This window comes from Tamandua tetradactyla, chromosome 8 (genome assembly GCF_023851605.1).
Source record: "Tamandua tetradactyla isolate mTamTet1 chromosome 8, mTamTet1.pri, whole genome shotgun sequence".
Taxonomy (NCBI): domain Eukaryota; kingdom Metazoa; phylum Chordata; class Mammalia; order Pilosa; family Myrmecophagidae; genus Tamandua; species Tamandua tetradactyla.
Genome location: NC_135334.1, coordinates 78,406,283 through 78,425,687, shown reverse-complemented (window position 1 = coordinate 78,425,687; position 19,405 = coordinate 78,406,283). Strand labels below are relative to the sequence as shown.

Below are 19,405 nucleotides of genomic sequence, written 5' to 3'. Positions count from 1 at the left end.
TCTCAAAAAAATCCTGGCTAGCATCTTCCCTATTTTGTATACCAAATTGTAGGGAGAAACTGTATTTTTTTAAACAATCCAATGGATTTGTTTTTGAACATATTTTGAAAACAATTTGGATATTTCTCACTTTAGAAGGTAGAGAATATGTGAACCTGTCTTTTGAATTATTATAATCTAATATATATTTCTAAATTATAGCATTGACAAGAGCAAAAGTGCTCTGTGACCTGTGGTGTGCTGTAAAAACTACCATACTTGCATCCTGACAAGTCACCCCACTGGGCACCACAAATGCCTGCCCCATTCTGCACTGGGACTGGCCACCTCACCACACATGCCAGGACTGGCCCAAGCATTTTCATGCTAGCTCTGGGCAGCATCAACTGAAATATCCAACCCAACAGCCTAAGGTCAATCCTAATGGGAGGCTGGGGGCTACCAGAACCACTGGAACTGTAGGTGGCACCTTTGCTGAGGTCCATAGTGCACACCCCCCAGCTCCGAGGTTGGCAGCTCACAGTGTGTATCAACATCAGCAGCTACGGCTGGAATTACATGGGGTCTCCACCTTGCTCTGATGACCATTAGTCAGGTAGATGCAAGCCTGAGGGGAAGAAGTGGCTCAAGAGCACCATTTATTCAGAAGCCTCAAGTAGTATTTAATCCCATCCACAAGATATAGGCTTTGGTTTCATGAGGAATTGCTGACAAACCAAGTGCAAAAGGTGACCTCCTCTGCAAACCTAAGAAAATACAAAACCTTATGTGAGTTATGGAAACCAACTTGCAAAATAACCTTACCAAGATAATCAAAAGCCTTGAAGCAAAAGAAAATCACAAAGTATATAAAAATTCAGACACATATGGCCCTGCCAAATGGTCAAATTAAAACACCAGAGAGGACACTGAATTTGGAACAACAAACCAAGGATATTTATAAGAACGTAAAAGATATCAAGATGACACTAAAAGACCATAAAGAAGAATGTGAAAGAATAAATAGAAATATGGCAGATCTCAAAGAGATGAACAATACTGGAGACCAAATTAAAAATTTACTAGAATATACAACAGTAAATTGGAAGAGGTACAAGAAAGATTAAGTGAGCTAGAAGACAGGACAATTGAACTCGAGTGCACAAAAGAACAAATGGCAAGAAAGATGGAAAAAAAGGAATGGACTTAAGGGAAATGATTCACAGCATGAAGAGCACAAATATAAGAATCTTCAGTTTCCCAGAAGGAGAAAAGAAGATTAAAGGGCTAGGAAAGTTAGTTGAAGAGATAATGGAGGAAAACTACCCAACTATTATAGTAGATGTAAATATGGAAACTAAAGAAGCCCAACAAACCTAAAATAGAATAAATCCAAATAGGGCTACTTCAAGACACATACTAAATAGATTGTCAAATGCTTGAAGAAATGCAGGAAGTCCTGAAAGCAGCAAGAGAACAGAGGTTTAATACATACAAGGGAAACCAGAAAGACAGACTTCAGACTGAACATCAGGCACGATGGAGGTGAGAAGGCTATAGCATGATATATTTAAGATTCTGAAAAAGAAAGACTTCCACAAAAGAAGTCTTTATGCATCCAAGTTGTCCTTCAGAAATCTCAAATAAACAAAGGCTAAGAGAATTAGTCAACAAGAGATCTGCCCTGCAAGAAATACTAAAAAGAGCTCTGTTGAATGAAACAAAAGAGACAGAAGGAAGAGGTCTGGAGGAGGGTACAGAATTGAAGAGTACCAGCAAAGGTAATTTAAAGGATAAAAGAGAGAGAAGGGAGAGAATACACAGATCTGACAAATAAAAACTAAAGGATAAGATGGTTGACTCAAGAACTGCTCTTGCAGTAATAATTTTGAATGTTAATGGACTAAACTCACCATTTAAAAGATACAGATTGACAGAATGGATTAAAAACCATGATCCATCTATATGCAGCTTACAAGAGACTCATTTTAGACCAAAGGATGCAAATACATTGAAAGTGAATAGACAGAAAAGATCTTCGATGCAAGCTGTAACCAAAAGAAAGTGGGAGTAGCTATTCTAATATCAGAAAAAAATAAACATTCAATGTAAAGATGTCATAAGAGACAAGGAAGGGCACTACATATTAATAAATGGGAAATTGTCCAAGAAGAAATGGCAATCATAAATGTTTATGCTTCCAATCAAGTAGCTCCAAAGTACTTGAGGCAAACATTGGCAGAACTGAAAGAAGCAATAGACATTTCAACAATAAGAGTGGGAGACTTCAATGCATCACTTTCCTTTATAGATAGAACAACCAGACAGAGGATCAAGAAGGAAGTAGAGAACTTAAATAATGTTATAAGGGAATTAGAACTAATAAGCATATATAGATTGATACACCCCAAAACACCAACTCATAGATTCTCACAAGTGTTTATGAAATGTTCTCCAGGATAGGTCATATGCTGGAACACAAAACAGGTCTTTAAAATGTAATAAGATTGAAGTTATTCAAAACACTTTCTCTGACCATGATGGAATAAAGCTGGAAATTAATAACCACCAAATAACCACAACTTTCACAAATACATGGAGATAAAACAACACACCCTTAAATAATCAGTGGATCAAGGAAGAAATTGTGAGAGAAATTGATAAATATCAAGACATGAATGAAAATGAGAATTCAACATATCAGAACTTATGGGATGTGTCAAAGGCAATGTTGAGAGCAAAATTTATTGCCCTAAATGCCTATATAAGAAAAGAAGAATGACATTTCCTGGTGCCTGCCCATGCCAAAAAAACAAAAAAAAGAAGAAGAATTTAATACAATACCAATCAAAATTCCAAAAACCAACATTGAAGACCTGAAAAGGCTGTTATCAAATTTATAGTGAAGGGAACATGGACTTGAATAGCTAAAAATATACTAAAAAGAGAAAGAGAAGTGGAAAGACTAAAGCTTATAATAAGGCCACAGCAGTTAAAACAGCATGGTATTGGCACAAAGAAGAAATATATTGACCAATGAAATCAAATCAGGAGTGTGGAAATAGACTACCAAATCTATGGTCAATTGAACTTTGACAAGGCCCTCAAATACACTGAACTAGGACAGATTAGTCATTTCAATAAATGGGCATGGGAGAACTGGTTATCAATAGCCAAAAGTATGAAAGAAGATCCTTAACTTATACCCTATACACAAATTAATTCAAAATGGGTCAAAGGCCAAAATATAAGAGAGAGTACTATAAAATTCCGAGAAGAAAATATAAGGAACTATCTTCAAGACTTCATAATAGGAGGTAGTTTTACTTCTACACTATAGCACAAGCAATGAAAGAAAAACAAAATAGCCAATTGAGAATTCTTCAAAACCAAAAGATTCTATGCCTCAAAGGGCTTTGTCAAAAAAGTAAAGTGGCAGCAAGCTCCATGAAAGAAAATATTTGGAAACCACATATCAGACAAAAGTTTGATATCCTGTGTACATGAAGAAATTATACAACTCAACAACCAAAGAACAAACAACCCAATCATAAAATTGCCAATAGATATGAAAAGACATTTTTCCAAAGAGCAAATACAAATTGCTTAAATAAGCATGGAGATATGCTCATCTCCATTAGTATAAGGAAATTGCAATCAAGACTGCAAAGAGATATCAACTCATACTTGTAAGAATGGCTGTTATTAAACAAACAGAAAACTACAAATGTTGGAGAGGATGTGGAGAAATTGGAAAACTTATTCATTGCTGGCAGGAATGTATAATGTAAAGCCACTGTGAAAGAAAGTTTGACAGTTCCTCAGAAAACTAAATATTGAGTTGCCCTATGACCCAGTAATACTAATACTCAGTATATACGCAGAAGAGCTGAAAATTGTGACATGAACAGATGTTTGGGGACCAATTTTAATTGTGGCACTATTTACAATTGCCAAAAGATGGAAACAATCCAAGTTCCAGTCAACCAACGAGTGGATAAACAAAATGTTGTATATACATATGTTAGAATATTATGCAGCAGTAAGACTAAATGTGGACCTAAAGCATATGAGAACATGGATGAAACTTGAGGACATAATGCTGAATGAAATAAGCAAGACTGAAAAGTATAGCTACCGTATGATTTTATTATTATGGTTCTGGTAATGGTAAAGTCAAAAGCTTTCCGTATAAAATACAAGGAAACTAGAGGCAAACAAGCTAAATTTGGGTGAATGGTTACCCAATGAGATTGAAATTAAATATAAGTGGAATGGATAGAAGTGAAAGTAGTTCTTTAGAGGCTTTATGAGTAACATTGCCCTATTGAAGGTGAACAGGGTTGAAAGGGCTGTATACAGTCGTGTGTCCCACCAATTAACTCTACAATTTTAAATAAGTTCTTGCATGAACTACTTCAAAATTTGAACTTGTACAAAAACTCAAAAATAGAGGGGTATGGGGAAAAACTAATAGTGCATTCTGTGGCCTATAGTTAACAGGAAGACATCAACAGTACAACAGCAATACCAGGGGTAAATAATTGGGGTATAGATTTAATATATGGTGATACTCTGTTTACTGATTGTTTGCCTTTTTGGACCAATGACAATTGTCTAAAATTGAGAGTGATGATGACTGTACAACTAAGTGAGGACACTGTAAGACATGGATTATTTACATTGGACATTACCCATGATGCCCAATAGATGGTGGGGGCTGAAGGGTACAGTGACTGAGAAAAAGAATGGCTACCTATAATGTATATACGTGATGGAATATTGAGTAGCTACAAGAAGAACGAAGTTGTGAGGCATGCAATGAAGTGAATGAACCTTGGGGACATTGTGTTGTGCAAAATAAATCAAAATAAAAGAACAAGTGTGGCATGGTCCCTTTTAGAAAATTCTTTCAAGGAAATTGGACCCTAGGTAGTAAGCTCTTACAATGGACACAATAAGTCCTGAGGTGTAAGTCTAGATTATGAGATGCTGTGCTACATGTGTATAAGCTGGTATTTCCCTGGAACTTTGGGCACCTATATGACACCTAAGATCCAAAATTGGAATTCTACAGCCCTGAAATTCAGTATTGCTACATCCAACAACCATTAAAGTAACCAAAAAAGAGGTCAGGCTTTGGGGTGCACAGGTGGTTCAGTGGTAGAATGCTCACTTTCCATGTGGTGGACCTGAACTTGATTACCAGACCATGCACGCCAAAAAAAAAAGAAAAGAAAAAAGAGGTCATGCTTTAAAGATAAGAGCAAAGCCAATTTGGGTGAGACTCGAGTAATTCAGAATATAGGCAAGGGATGGTAGTATATGCTTTCTAGAACTTCACCTACTGTAAGAGAAAAAATACAGGGAGGATTGCTGTATCTAGAATCTAAATCTTCTGTAACACACAGTCTAAATCAATCTGCCTGGAGAGCTCATTTAAACAATCCAAACCCATGTAGCCAAGCATGGAAATGAGGCCTTGTAATTGTGTGTAGCTTAATGCAACACCCAGATATATCTCAGACTATGGTGGGCTCATTATTAAATAGTATTGATACAGTCCCTTGATGGACTGGAGAAAAAATATGGAACTACTAAATTTTCCCATCTGGGAAGCCCTTGATACTCTCTGAAACATTAGGAACTCCCAAGAAAATAAACCAAGCCCTTGATTTTGAGACTTGCACATATGAAATGTATTTTTGTAGTAGAGAAGCTATGACTACCTATAATTATGACTAAGATTTGCTCCCAGGAAACCTCTTTTTTTTGCTCAAATGCAGCCTCTCTTTCTTTCCAAAGAGAATCATTACCCTCCCCACTACATGAGACATGACATTCAAGGGTGAAAGTCTTGTTAACAATGTGGAACATGACTCCCAGTGATGAACTAGGTTCTGACTATGTCTTCCGGACCAAAGGGGGAAATGAAACATAACAAAATAAAGTATAAAGTATCAGTGAAGAGATTTCAAATGGAGTTGAGATGCTATTCTGGAGACTACTCTAATACAAGCTTCAACTAGATACTGCTAATTGCCTCATTTGCCAAACCCCAACAAATGTTATTCTTGTTAAACCTGAAGAACACCCAGGGCTCCCTCTGAGATGCTACAAAAGTTTTATGCACTAAGTTCAGTTTTCAGAAACCGAAAACCTTCAGATGGCACTTTTACATGGTCCCCAGATTAATCTTGAAACCCGGAGTTGCCGATCTCTCCAAGAATATCAACCAGGTCCTCTCCTGAACATCAATTAGTTCCATTCCCCTATCCTGTATTATAAACAGCCCTTTCCAACATGAAAAAGCTAGAATGCACATAGTCCAAATACCCCTAAAGATTAAGAGAAAGATCAAAGGAGGAGATAGGATATAACAAATGAGTATGATTGTTGAATCATTCTATTGATATTTTATTTTAGTCTCCATTGTCTTGGAGCAGCTAGAAGGAAAAGCTAGAAGGAAAAACCTAAAATTTTGGAATTGTAACCCATGCCAAAAGGTGAAATCTGTTCTATCACTAATTGTTGTGCTGTGCTTTGAAATTTATTGCTTTTTTTTGTATATATGATGTTTTTCATAATTAAAAAGAAAGTAGAAAAAAGATTCTGCCTCAAATTAAGATTTGATCTTCAAGAGCTCACACTTTAGATGTGGATAAGTAAATGCATAAGCAAATAATTATAACAGATTTTAATGATAGCATAAATAAAGCAGCCCCTGCATGTGTTTCTTCTAAACTGCTAAACGGCATTCCAGACAATTAAAAAAAAATCGAGACGCGCGCGCATGCACACACACACAAAGGATCTCATCTCAGAGTGCCAACTTCACTCTTAACGGCTTACTCCATACTTCTTACACATCATTTAATATATTCATCTTACGTTAATTGACTTCTTTTCCAGTGGAGGTTTTAGGAAATAAGTAATCTTACTTTGGTATAATTTCTTAAGAGGAGCATTTATGGCTCACGCCTGAATTAATCCAATATGAATTCATTCACATCAAGAATTTATTTTTTATAAAATAGTAGGACACTGAATATGGCAATAAGAATGAAGAATATTAATTCTGAAACTATTCCACAAATGGTCAGGGAAATTCTAATAAAGGGTAAACAAAAGTAAATAAAATGCAAGACTGAGTTTCATAGATTTCTATTTTATTCAAGGCTTATAAGTTTCTAAGGAGAACTGAACCACTGTAGAGTTTCTAGGTGCACTTACACAATCATAGTTGCATTTTCAAATGATCACTCTAGCTTTTATAGAGAGAGAATAGATTTGATGAAGCAAGGCTATAAGACCTAAGCATGGATTTTGAAATACATTCAGAGAAACAGATGTAGATAAGGGCCCAAAGAAGCACAATAGCCATAGTAAAGTAGAGAATGTGATTTACATATATACACTGGCATGATTTACAAACAATTCAAACTCAAGTCCCATTCAACTCAACTGTTGAGAAATTTTGGTGGAGGGTGATAGAGGAGAAAAAAAGGAAAAGTCCTAGGGTTCTGGCTTTGGAATTCAGGTTGGTGATGGTACAATTTACTGAAAAGAGAAAGAATAGGAAGAGCAATTTTATGTGGGAAAGTAAGACAGCCACAAGCTCAGTTTTGGCAACATGAAATGTGAAGAACTTATCAGTCATTTAAGTGAGTAGATTCCCAGATAGAAAAATGGATAAATAGTTTAGAATTTGGAGTCAGAGAGACCTAGGCTCAGATTCCAAATATACTAATTATATTTCTCATTTAAAGGTCTGTTTACTCATCTGTGAAATGAGTTAATTAATTTTACCCACTTCATAATTATTGGTGAACATTAAATGTGTGCCAATACACATATAAAATTTGGGTAAAGATAATGAAAAACTAAGTTTGGTCTTCTCTTGAAGGATGTAATTGAAGAAAATGGATACAAAGGATATGCAACTCTGTATAATTGAGATTCAAAAGGAGAAATGTAAAGTGAGTACTCTGGCCAGGACAATGGATTGTTTATGTCTTCTAGACACAAAAAAAGCTGTCAGTATAGAAAACTCAATCAGACAAGGAACTTGAAGTTTAATATTTTTAGTAGGTTAAGTCTGGGAACATATAAAATCCAGATATTCATGGAAGTTGAAATAGAGTAAGGGCATGAAGTCAAAGAGAAATAACTCAGAGACAGAAGCTTCACTGTGTCAGGGTAGTAGCAGAATTTGTTTGGTAACAGAGATAACATGGTTAATAGTAAAGTTTATTTAACCAAATGATGTCATTCAAAATTGTTATAGTGTGATGGAAAATTATTGATCTAGATTTGGATTTGCTTTTCATCACTTAATTCCTCTGAAACAGAGGTTTTAGAAGAAAAGGCAGCCTCCATGAGATGGAACCTGAAAGGAAAGAACATCATAAGAGGCGAGACATGACACAAAAACAGAGAAAGCAGTTCTGTGAGTTGATGATAATGGGTAAATTTTTTGGAGAAAGAGTTCCATTGTGGGTAGTGGAACACAGGAGCAGGGGAGTTGATAACGTACAGAATCTAGATTAAAAGTGTGAGAAGGAGTAAGTTTGATAAATTGCAGCAGACAGGATTGAGACCTACTTAAAAATGGAGGGCAGAAGACCTTATCTCTAATTCAGAAATCAAGAAATATACACCTGAACCCTATATTAGGAAATATCTAAACTTCAAATTTCCTAAAATTAGCAATAGGAAAGATATAGCCCTAGTCTTATCTCTCTTCTCCTCCTCCTCATCATTTTCACACAAAAAGTGAGAAATCCTAAACCCAGGAAATCCTCGTTTTTCAAAAAATCTAAAAGATTTTTTTTAACCCAAGACTCACCTGCCTATTCATTGTACATGGGTAGGAACATGAATTTTTGAAGTAATAGGATTTACAGCTTTGTTCTTATATCTTTCTACATCATATAAGTCCCAACAAATCAAGTTTACATTAAGTGCTTCTTCAGTGATGTTCCTCAATTATTGGGTCATCTTCAAAGAGAATAGGAGAATAAATTTGTCTTGGATCTGCTTGGTCTTCACTCCGTAAACAATAGGATTCAGAGCAGGAGGGATGGTCACATAGAGGTTGGCAAACAGGATGAGCAAGTGTTGAGGGACACTGTGACCAAAGCGATGAGCGAGGATGGAGAAGAAGGCAGGTGTGTAAAACATGAGGATAACACAGATGTGGGAACCACAGGTACTAAGTGCCTTTTGGCGAGCACCGTGGGATGAGAGTTGAAAGACAGCACGAAGAATGAAGGTGTAGGAAACAGCAATAAAAATCACATCTGAGATGAGTATCATGAGAGGTACACCAAACCCATACCAGATGTTGATGGAGATGTCAGCTGAGGAAAGCCGAGCAACACCTATATGCTCACAGTACGTGTGTGGGATGATGCGTGTTCTGCAGAAGGGCAACCGTTTCAGCAGAAAAACAACTGGCAGGACGACAGAGAAGCTTCTCAGAACAAGGCTCACCACAAGCTTGATGACCACCTGCGGAGCCAAGATGGTGCTGTATCTCAAGGGGAAGCAGATGGCCACGTAGCGATCAAACGCCATGGCCAGTAGGATGGCTGAATCCACTACAAAGGTGAAGTGGAGGAAGAACATCTGGGTGAGACATCCAGAGAAGGTTATTTCCTGGGAGCCAAGCCAGAGGTTATCGAGAAGCTTGGGCACTGTAGTAGTGGACAAGATGAGGTCAGTCGTGGCCAGCATAGACAGGAAAAAGAACATGGGCTCGTGGAGGCTATGATCAACTGCAATGAGGTACAAGAGGAGACAATTCCCCACCACAGCCACAACATATAATGTACAAAAGGGAATCCCAATCCAGATGTGGAACTTCTCCAAGCCAGGTATCCCAACGAGGATAAAAGAACTGGGGTTAGAGCAGCTCAAGTTATACATGGCCTCTGCAGTCTGGTTTCCACTGGTTCTTGAGCCCTGAGGACAACACAAATGTCAGAAAGGGCTGTGCAAACTAATTCCACTCTGGTGCTAAAGGCTGTTGGGGACTGCAACTGTCATACTCAGAGTTCCTGCATTTAGAAGTATTTTCTATCTGCTGGATGAACTGCACTTATAGAACTGGCCAATTTTTGCCCCTTCTCTTTACCACTGACCTTACTTCATTTCTTTATATACTGAAGTAATGAACCAAATGAGATTGTTATTTTTGTCAGAGGAGCAGTCAATCAGCAATTTCATATGAAACTTAAACAGATGTGTTCCTTTCTTAATACGGGTTTATTTAGGATGGGTTCTGGTTAAAAGGAAAAAATGAACTAGGAAGAGGTGAAGAAAAGGGAGGAGGAGGAGTTGGAATAGTTAGAGGAGAAGGAAGAGAAATAGTAATAGGGGAAGAGAAAGAGAATGATAAAAATATCAAATGAGATGAACTGTGAGGAAAGGAAAGATTGACTTGTATATAACAGCTGTGTTTCAAAAATCAATTTAATTCAACGAACAAAAGTGTTTGGATAAAGCTGTAGGAAAATGGTGAAGGAAAACAAAAGGCAAATTTAGTTCTGCGGTGTTGCAAGAATTGTTATGCCGAATTTGAATATTATTCAGATTAGGGTGCATACCTACTGTGATGTGAGTATAAAAGAATACATTTACCTGAAAACACAGATGGCAGGTAAGCAACACTGCTTTATCTCAAGCATAGAAGAGTAAGCTAAGAGATGGCATGTACCCTCAGGAACAATGCCTTAAATCCTGGAGAATCTCTGTTCCTTAAGTAGGGGAGATGCAGCTACCCATCAGCGAGTCTGACAATGCCTTATAAAAAATATTAGTCCGTGTCATTTGGAAAAAGAGAAGTGAAGTCAGGTGTAAAAAATTCTCATGTTCTGAAGATTAAATAAGGAGTAATAAAGACGGTCCTTGCCCTAATGTTTTCATTTTGGTTAGCTGGAATTGGGACCACATATGTGGGAATCCTCAGCTTTATACTAAATAGGCCCACTCCATTGAGGTGGCTTTTGCATAGGAAGTGCCCCATCAATTGTAATTGTTTGTGTCATCTGTTTTTTGAAGTACTTTTGGAAAGAGAAGGAAAGAGAAGCAGGCACAGACACCGGAGAGCACACCTTTAGAGGCCCAGTAGAATATGACTCATCCTTATACCAGTTTTGGAGAGACATGTTTCTTATCTTTTCCAACTAATGTAAAATATCATTCAAAAATCTTTTAAACAGAATAAGTGGATTTTGTAAGCAAGTCATATCAGCTCTGTATTATCAATTTTACAGGAGTAGTAGCAGTCTTATGGAAAAAACGAGATGAAACCATGTAGGATGTTGTGACGTCTCTGCCAGGATTCTAGTCAAAGCTTTACGTAATAGCTTCCCTCATTTAGGGGGCAGTTTTGTCTTGGACAAAATCCTTACTTATTCAAGGTGAGCACATTGCATCTGCCTTAGGAGAAATGTAACCAACCCTGCATATGAAGGTTTATTTAAGTTACATCTGAAGGACAGATGCAGGCTGAACTCCAGCAGGCACTAGAAATCAAGGTTATAAGAGTAATGTATAGCAACAGAGTCTTTATGATATTCACCTTAAAACAATGGCCACATTACTTCCTGTGGCCTGAAGAACAGGTAGACTGATTAAAAAAACAAAACAAAACAAAACAAAACAGGTAGAGCTCAAGTATGTCTCTATAATTTAGTCTAGAATACAGAACACGTAGAGCACTGATTGCTCCTCTCAGGGAGCCCACATTCTCAGGTTTACAAGGGATATGCTTAACGGGGAGGAAAATTACCACTACTCATAAAAACCACCAAGAGGGATCTTAAGAAAATATGCAAATTAAGGTCTTCTGCTGCTCTGGTCAAACCCTACTCTTCAATCCAAGGGGCCTTCTTTCCTTCTATGACAGCTGGTCTGCCCTCCATTTTGATAGCGGCTCGGCAGGGTCTGTCTCCTGACCCCGGAATTGCTGGAGCCAGCAGGACCCTCCTCTCATGATCACATCCTTCAGGGCCTGAGCAAACGCAAGACTAGGTTATTGGATAAAGTTGTGAAACCTGTAAGAGTGGGCTGTCCTCCCTCAGTGATTGCCGTTTTCAACTCACCAGTCTCCTCTCTGTCTCTTTTTTTATAGCATTAGTGGGAACTATTAATTTAGAAGGAAGTGAGTAAAACCTTAGGCTAGGAACAATTCTAGTAAGAGGTGAATTGAAACATTTATGCATTTCCATATATTCTCAGGAGATAGTACTTAAGTTATCTGGGCCCGTGCATTTCTCAGTCCTAGACAAGAGGTGTAATCAAACATTACCTTCTTTTCCCCTGAGATGGAGTGCTGCTGCAGCTTCTAGAAAGCTAGGGTTATTGGATCCCCAGGAGCTTCAGACCTAAACAAGTCAGTCAAGTCCACTGAGACAGAATTTTTAGAGGCCTAAGAATTTTCCTGTGTTTGCTATATTCTTTAGTTAGTCTATTTGTATAAACTTGCACTAACAGTTAAAAACTTAAATTACAATTTCTACAGCTTTTAATAAATCTTTATATTGGAAGTGTAAATTTTCCAAAATGTTCTTAAAAAATGTCCTATCTATTTGTGGCACGTTGTACTGCCATGAAAGTTTCAAAATTATCAACTGAATTTATAAAAACACACCCTGTTGAGATTCTGATTGTGATTGCTTTGAATCTGTATTTCAATATGATGTTACTTGATATGTGTATAATATTGTATCTTCATTCTGTAAATTTTATAAATAGGACATCAGCCTCAGTTAAGGTAGGCTCCCTTTATTTTCTCAGCAATGAGTTGAGTTGTCCATATGCTCCATGAGTACTTAAAAAAAAATACAAATACCCTTTTTGTTGGAGGCAATGTGTATTAGTTTTTTCTACAGCTGCTGTAGCAAATTACCACAAACTTCCTCACTTAAAACAATACAAATTAATTTCTTACATTCACAATATTGTCACACCATCACCACTATCCATTACCTATAACATATCTCTGTAGTTTAGAAATCCAGCCAAGCTAAAATCAGAATGTCATCAGGTGTCATTCTTTCTGGAGGCTTTGGGAAAGAATTCACTTCTTTGCTTTTTCTAGAGACCCCCTTCCTCCCACTTCAAAGCCAGCAGCATTGCATCTCCCTGTGCCTTCTTCCACAGTCTTATTTCCCCAATTCTCCTATTCTTCCTCCCTCTTCTACTTTTAAGGAACCTTCTGATTATAGGAATGATTCAGGACCTGTCTTCAAGTCAAATGTTTAGCAATCTTAATTCCATCTGCAAACTTAATTACCCTTTGCAAAAATATGCAAACCTCAAACAGAAAACTCCTATGTACCCACCCCACCCCTAGACACTCAGAATCATTTTAACATTTTTCACATTTGCTATATCATTTTTTATTAAGTGTGCATACTGTTACTGAAACACTTCGATTGATTCCAGAGCTTGAGGAATGTGCTTCTACCAGTTCTTGCATGTTCAGGTTTTCTGTGGAGGGGAGGGGCCCAGAGTGCACTTGAGAGTCTCACTGTGCCATCTTGATGATGGAAGGGCCTGGTTTGTTTCATTGTTTGTTTATGTTAAAATTTGTGGGTTTACAGAATACTCATGGATAAAATGCAGGACTCCCATATACCACCCCACAAACAACACCTTGCATTGGTGTGGAACATTTGTTACTATTGATGATAGTGCATTTCTATAATTGGACTATTAACTATGTTCAATAATTTAATATCAGATTCAGTTTGTGTAGTGTACCTCACTAGATTTTTTAAAATTTTATTGTGTTACCATATATATATATAATCTAACTTTTCCCCTTTTAATCACATTCACATATATTTTTCAGTGCTGTCACTTGCACTCACAATGTTGTGATACCATCACCACCATCCATTACCAAAAGATTTCCATCATTACAAATAGGATCCCACTACATTTGAAGCCTTAACATCCCATCCCGCATCTGTACACCGTACCCTGGTAACTTATGAATTATAGATTCTGATTCTACGAGCTTGCTTATTTTAATTATTTCAAAACAATGAGATCATACAATATTTGTCTTCTTATCTGGCTTATTTTATTGAACATGATGTCACAAGATTCAATCATGGTACTCCATGTATCAGGACTTCATTATTTTTTATGGCTGAGTAATACTCCTTTGTTTATTCATTCCTCATTGGGTTGCTTCCATCCTTTGGCAATAGTAATAATGCTGCTATGAACATTGGTGTGCAAATGTCTGTCCAAGTCCCTATTTTCAATTCTTTTGGGGTATATACCTAGTAGTGGGATTGCTGGGTATAAGGTAATCCTATATATAATTAGCTTTCTGGGAAACTGCCAAACTGTCTTGCACAGTGGCTACATCATTTTACATTGCCATGAGTGATGAGTTAGTGTTCCAATTTCTCCCCATCCACCCCAACACTTGTTATTTTCTTTTTTTTTTTAATAATGGTCGCTTTAATGGCTGTGAAATCGTATGTCATTGTGGTTTTGGTTTGCAAATCGCAGATGGCTAATGATGCTGAGCATCTTTTCATGCGCTCTTTGGCCTGGTCTATTAAATTATTTAATTTGTGTATTTATGTATGTATGTATGTATGTATGTATTTAGGACGGTGCATGGGCTGGTCTATTTATCTTATTTATTTGTGTATTTAGGTCTCCTGCATCAATTTATATTTAATAAAAATAATTCAGTAGAGAAAGTCCTTTACATAAATTTTGCTGGAAAATCTGTATATCAGTTTAGAAAAAAAGAACATCAATATCAACCTCATGCAACAGACAAAATTTAACTTGGAGTGGATCCAACTCCTAGACGTGAGCGTTATGCATTAAAAAAAAAAAAAAGAACGAAATATCAGTTAAAAAGCTGTGCAGCTTTAGGGTAAGAGCAATTCCTTAGGTTCCAAAAAAGAAGTCATCATGCTTGTTTTGGCAGTCCATATACTAAAATCAGATAATGCAAAGAGGGTAGGATGGGCTCTGCACTAGGATGACCCACAAATTCATGAACTGTTCCATATATTGCTGTATTATTTTTGCCGCTTCTCTGTAAGTTTGAAATCATTTCAAAATTAAAATTTGAAAAAAGTAATAAAAAATGATGAGCTTGAATTGATAAAATTTAATAACACTCTTTTTCAATGCATACTATTAAGAAATTCAATAGACAAGCCAAAGTTGAAAGAAAATGTATAAAAATGACTTTTGAAATGCAATAAAAAACGACCCAACTAAAAAGAGGCAAAAATGTGAATGCATACTACACAAAAATATAAATGGCCAGTAGGCATGTTAAGAAGATGCAAAACATAATTATCAGGGAAATGAAAATTAAAACAACTAGAAACACACTAGATTGACTATGATTAAAGGACAATCAATCTCAAGATCTTGTGAGGATGTGAGAAACTGAAACTTTCATATGTTATTGAGAGGAGGGTAAAATTGTAATTACACCCTTATGTATACACAGGAGAAATGAAAATATTTCATTTCACGAAGATATGTACATATTCATGGTAGCTTTACTCACAATAGCCTCAAATTGTAAACCACACAAATATCCATCAATAGGCAAAGCACACATATATGTACAAGGAATATTATTTATTAAGGATATAAAGGTAAACACTACTGATAAATAAACCACATAGATGAAGCTCAAAGTATTCTGAAGAGCAAGAGAAGCCAGACACAAGAGTACACACTGTGTGATTATATTCGCATGAAATTTAGAAAAACTAAACTGACCTAGAATGAGAGAAAAACAGATCAATAGCTGTTTCAGGATTGCAGGGTGCAAGGAAAGGGATTGACCAAAAATGACCTAAGAAAATGTTTTGAGATTATGAAAATATTCCTTATCTTGATTTTCTTATCCAAAGAAAATCTTCTATATGTTTTACAGGTGTAAATAGTTGTTAGCATTCCTCCACTTTATACTTTAAATGGATGCATTTTATTGCAAGCACATTATATACCAAATGATTGATTTTAAAAGAATCAAAACTTCCCAGGTCATTCTTGTGTGGACCTGAAGTTGAAAATAACTGGTCTTAAGTGGAAACAGGCCTTGCTGGTTCTGGACAAGAAGAGCTGCTTTGAGGCTGAGGTCACCTTGACACCACACCTAATGGGGAGGGTCCTTGTATAACAAGAAGTCCTTGTCAGATATCAGCCTGCTTCTTGGGCACATGATCCTACTCAGAGTACTCTGTGTCTCCCTGAAAAAAGGCATCTGTTTTCATGAAAAGAAGTCTAACCATTTATTATTAGTCTTTTTTTTATTTTTATTTTTTTTTTTGCATGCTTGTGTTAGATGAGGGAACATAGGAGAGGCTTCAAAGCTCAGCAGGTATCCAAAACCAGTACATTGTTTCAAAAGCAGGAAGAAAAATACCCATTTCCTAAGTCCCTCTGACTTTGTCTCCATTATTCCCCTCAGTCCCTACACCCTGAGGAGCAGAGCCTGGGAGAATTCTCTTCTCTGTGAGTCCATGACCACAACAGAGCTGATCCAGAAGCCGGGTTTTCACCATCCCCTTTCCCTATGTGTCCTGGGTACTTATCATCAGATACTTTGTTCTTCCTTTCATTATTTTTGCACTATCTTGCGACTTCTTTCTGAATAGTAGACATTTTATTGTCCAAAGATTTTCATTTTAGGGGTGGTGTGCCAGCGGCTCAATGGCAGAATTTTCACCTGCTGAGCTAAAGACCCGGGTTCGATTCCTGGGGTGCTGGCCCATGCCAAAAAAAAAAAAGAAAGAAAGAAAAGGTTTTTTCATTTTACAGAGATTTTAAAACTTATTGGGATAGAATTGCACTACAATATTCCTCAATATTCCAATGAGGATCTCAGGCCCCATTGCTGAGGAACTTGTGCTCATCCTCAGGGATGATGACTCTAGATGCTGCTGCTGGAACTTAGGCCATGGATGATCCTGGGGGCTGAAGGTTTAGGGCCTCAGGTACTCCTGAGCCCCTGCACTGTGTTCACCCACCTCACTGATCAATGGCCCAGCATCGTCCTAACACCCCAAAAATACAAGGTGGTAAAATTGCTGCTCAGTTTCAGAGGTGCTGGGGATGGGGGAGCCCTAGAATTGATACCTATGTGGACAACAATCAACATTTGGTATCCACTGGGATTTTTCAGTCCAGGAAATCATCTCTGATCTTTCTCTGTGAAGAGGTATTATAAGTGGAAGCAACTTTTAGTTCCCATGTTTTTTCAGTAGAGGCCTTCAGCACGGGAGCCAAGAAGACCTATCAGAAGGAGGATGTCTTTTAGTGTTCAGATCCGTTGCTTGTCTCCTTGAACTGAAGACAGGACTTTCCAGCGAATGAGAAGACATGAGTGTCCCTTGACTATCAAGAGTACAAGATGTCCCTAGTTAGACTCTCAGTCATTGTCATTGAACTGAACCAAATGCAAGAGTCAAAGGGAAAACTTATAAGTATTGATTTTTCCCAGTTTCCATGGGTGGCTGCGAGACAAAGGGTTGTGTGTATATATAAAGAGGGAGACAGTGTAAAATATCTTAACGTGCAATGACTTCCCTCACCAAAGATCACTCAGAGATGGGAAAGTGGGGAATTCCACTGTCCAAGAAGGAACCAGAACAGAAACTACCTGAAAAGTTGCTCACTGTTTTTAGTTTTCCAGCTCAGTACCAGTTGGGGCAGAGTAGGAGATAAAGACGCCAAAAGCCACAGGATTACTACCAAGCTCTACGTGAACATCCACTGCAGAAATTACTTCCCCTTCTGTTTTAGGAGAATTAGGAGAACTGGCCAAAGAAAACTTTACCCCTAAAAACTACCTCACTTGAGTGAGACTGACCAAAGTAACCATGATTGAGAGATCCCTTAATACTCTGACCATTTCTCTACCGCTCGGAATAATAATTTTTTAGAGTTGGGTGAAGGAGGCAATGATTTCCTATGAAATAAAATTACTACAGGAAAAGGTAAGAATATCAAATCAGCTTTTAATATAATTAGGTGAAGGTGCTTTTACAGTTATAAAATTAGTCCAGGTGACCATGAAGATAATAAGAACAAAGAGAGTTTTGCAATGCTGAAATATTTATTTTACAGTTAGATAATATCTTCTAAAAAATCTGTGTTATTTTTATCAAGTCAGTCTATTTCTTAAATCAAAGTAAAGGTAGTAATTTTGAAATAAACTATTATATAGTCTTAAAATCAGTTATTGTGAGTCATAGAGAAAGGGAATGAGAAAAACAATATACACCATTACAGATAACTATTAACAAGTTAGGAGATGGCAGAACTTATTAAAAACATTATATTATTTAATTTTCACTATATTCCATCAGATAAGTTTCACTACATTATTTTACAAATGAGAAAGGGAATTCCACAGAATTCAGTTCACTTCATAAAGATAGTATGTGGCAATATCAGAATTGGGATAAAATCTAACTGCTAATCAAAGAAGAGCTGGAGTAATCTTGACAGTCTTATTTGGGATTTGAAAAATGAAATTTCAGTAGAGCCTTCTATAGTTCCCTTGAAGGTTTGAGCCTGTTCTATGGGACAGCATATATTTTTCAGTAAAAAGTAGAACAAGTATTTATTAAGTTGAGACAGTTAGATCGATGCTTCACGTTTAATAATATTGACCTCCTCACAATGATTTAAGTATTAACAGTTTTTATTCCCAAGTCATTTTAAAAACTTAAGCAAAACCATTTAAGTATCTTATTCCAGGATACACTGCTGGTATGTGGACAGCAAGGAAGTAAACACTGTGGATACAAAATTTACACTCTTGGTATACAGTATTTATATTGCTTTCTCCCTAAATCCTTGGTAAATATGGGCCTGAAGGATAAACTGACATGCCCCTAAGGACACATTTTTTAGCAAGTGATTCTTATATAAGGTCTTAGATATCAGATAAGGTTGTTAGGACGCTATGCCTCAACTTCTGAGGCCAGTGGCAGAGAGAATGAGGAGTAACGAGCCTGCAGAGGTTTATCCCAATGCTAGTCATTTTGTTTGTTCATTTGTTTTAGGATTCAACGGTCACTTTTTCCTTGGGAATAGGGAACATGGTGAATTAGGCTTCTCTCCTAATGCTAACAAGATATTGGAAGAATAAGACATAAGGTAAAATGGTACATCCCCTTCTCTCTCCAGCCAACACAACAAGCAAACTCACCACCCTCGCCCTGTCTACGTGGGACATGACTCCCAGGGGTGTGGACTTTCCTAGCAACATGGGACAGAATCCTGGAATGAACTGAGACTCAGCACCAAGGAATTGAGAAAAACCTTAGAATGAGCTGAGACTATAAATCAAGGGATTGAGAAAACCTTCTTGACCAAAAGGGGGAAGAGTGAAATGAGACCAAAGTGT

The 19,405-nt window shown here is 37.1% G+C and overlaps 2 protein-coding genes across 2 annotated transcripts in view; both read right to left on the bottom strand.

Annotated features, from left to right (window-relative positions):
* LOC143645194 (uncharacterized) overlaps positions 1-19,405 on the bottom strand; it is a 77,257-nt gene that overhangs the window by 21,373 nt on the left and 36,479 nt on the right. The gene's annotated exons all lie outside the window — the stretch shown is intronic.
* LOC143644597 (olfactory receptor 52H1-like) lies at positions 8,968-9,909 on the bottom strand. Its single transcript, XM_077113789.1, has one exon. It carries the CDS (start codon positions 9,907-9,909, stop codon positions 8,968-8,970), a length of 942 nt encoding a protein of 313 aa, XP_076969904.1.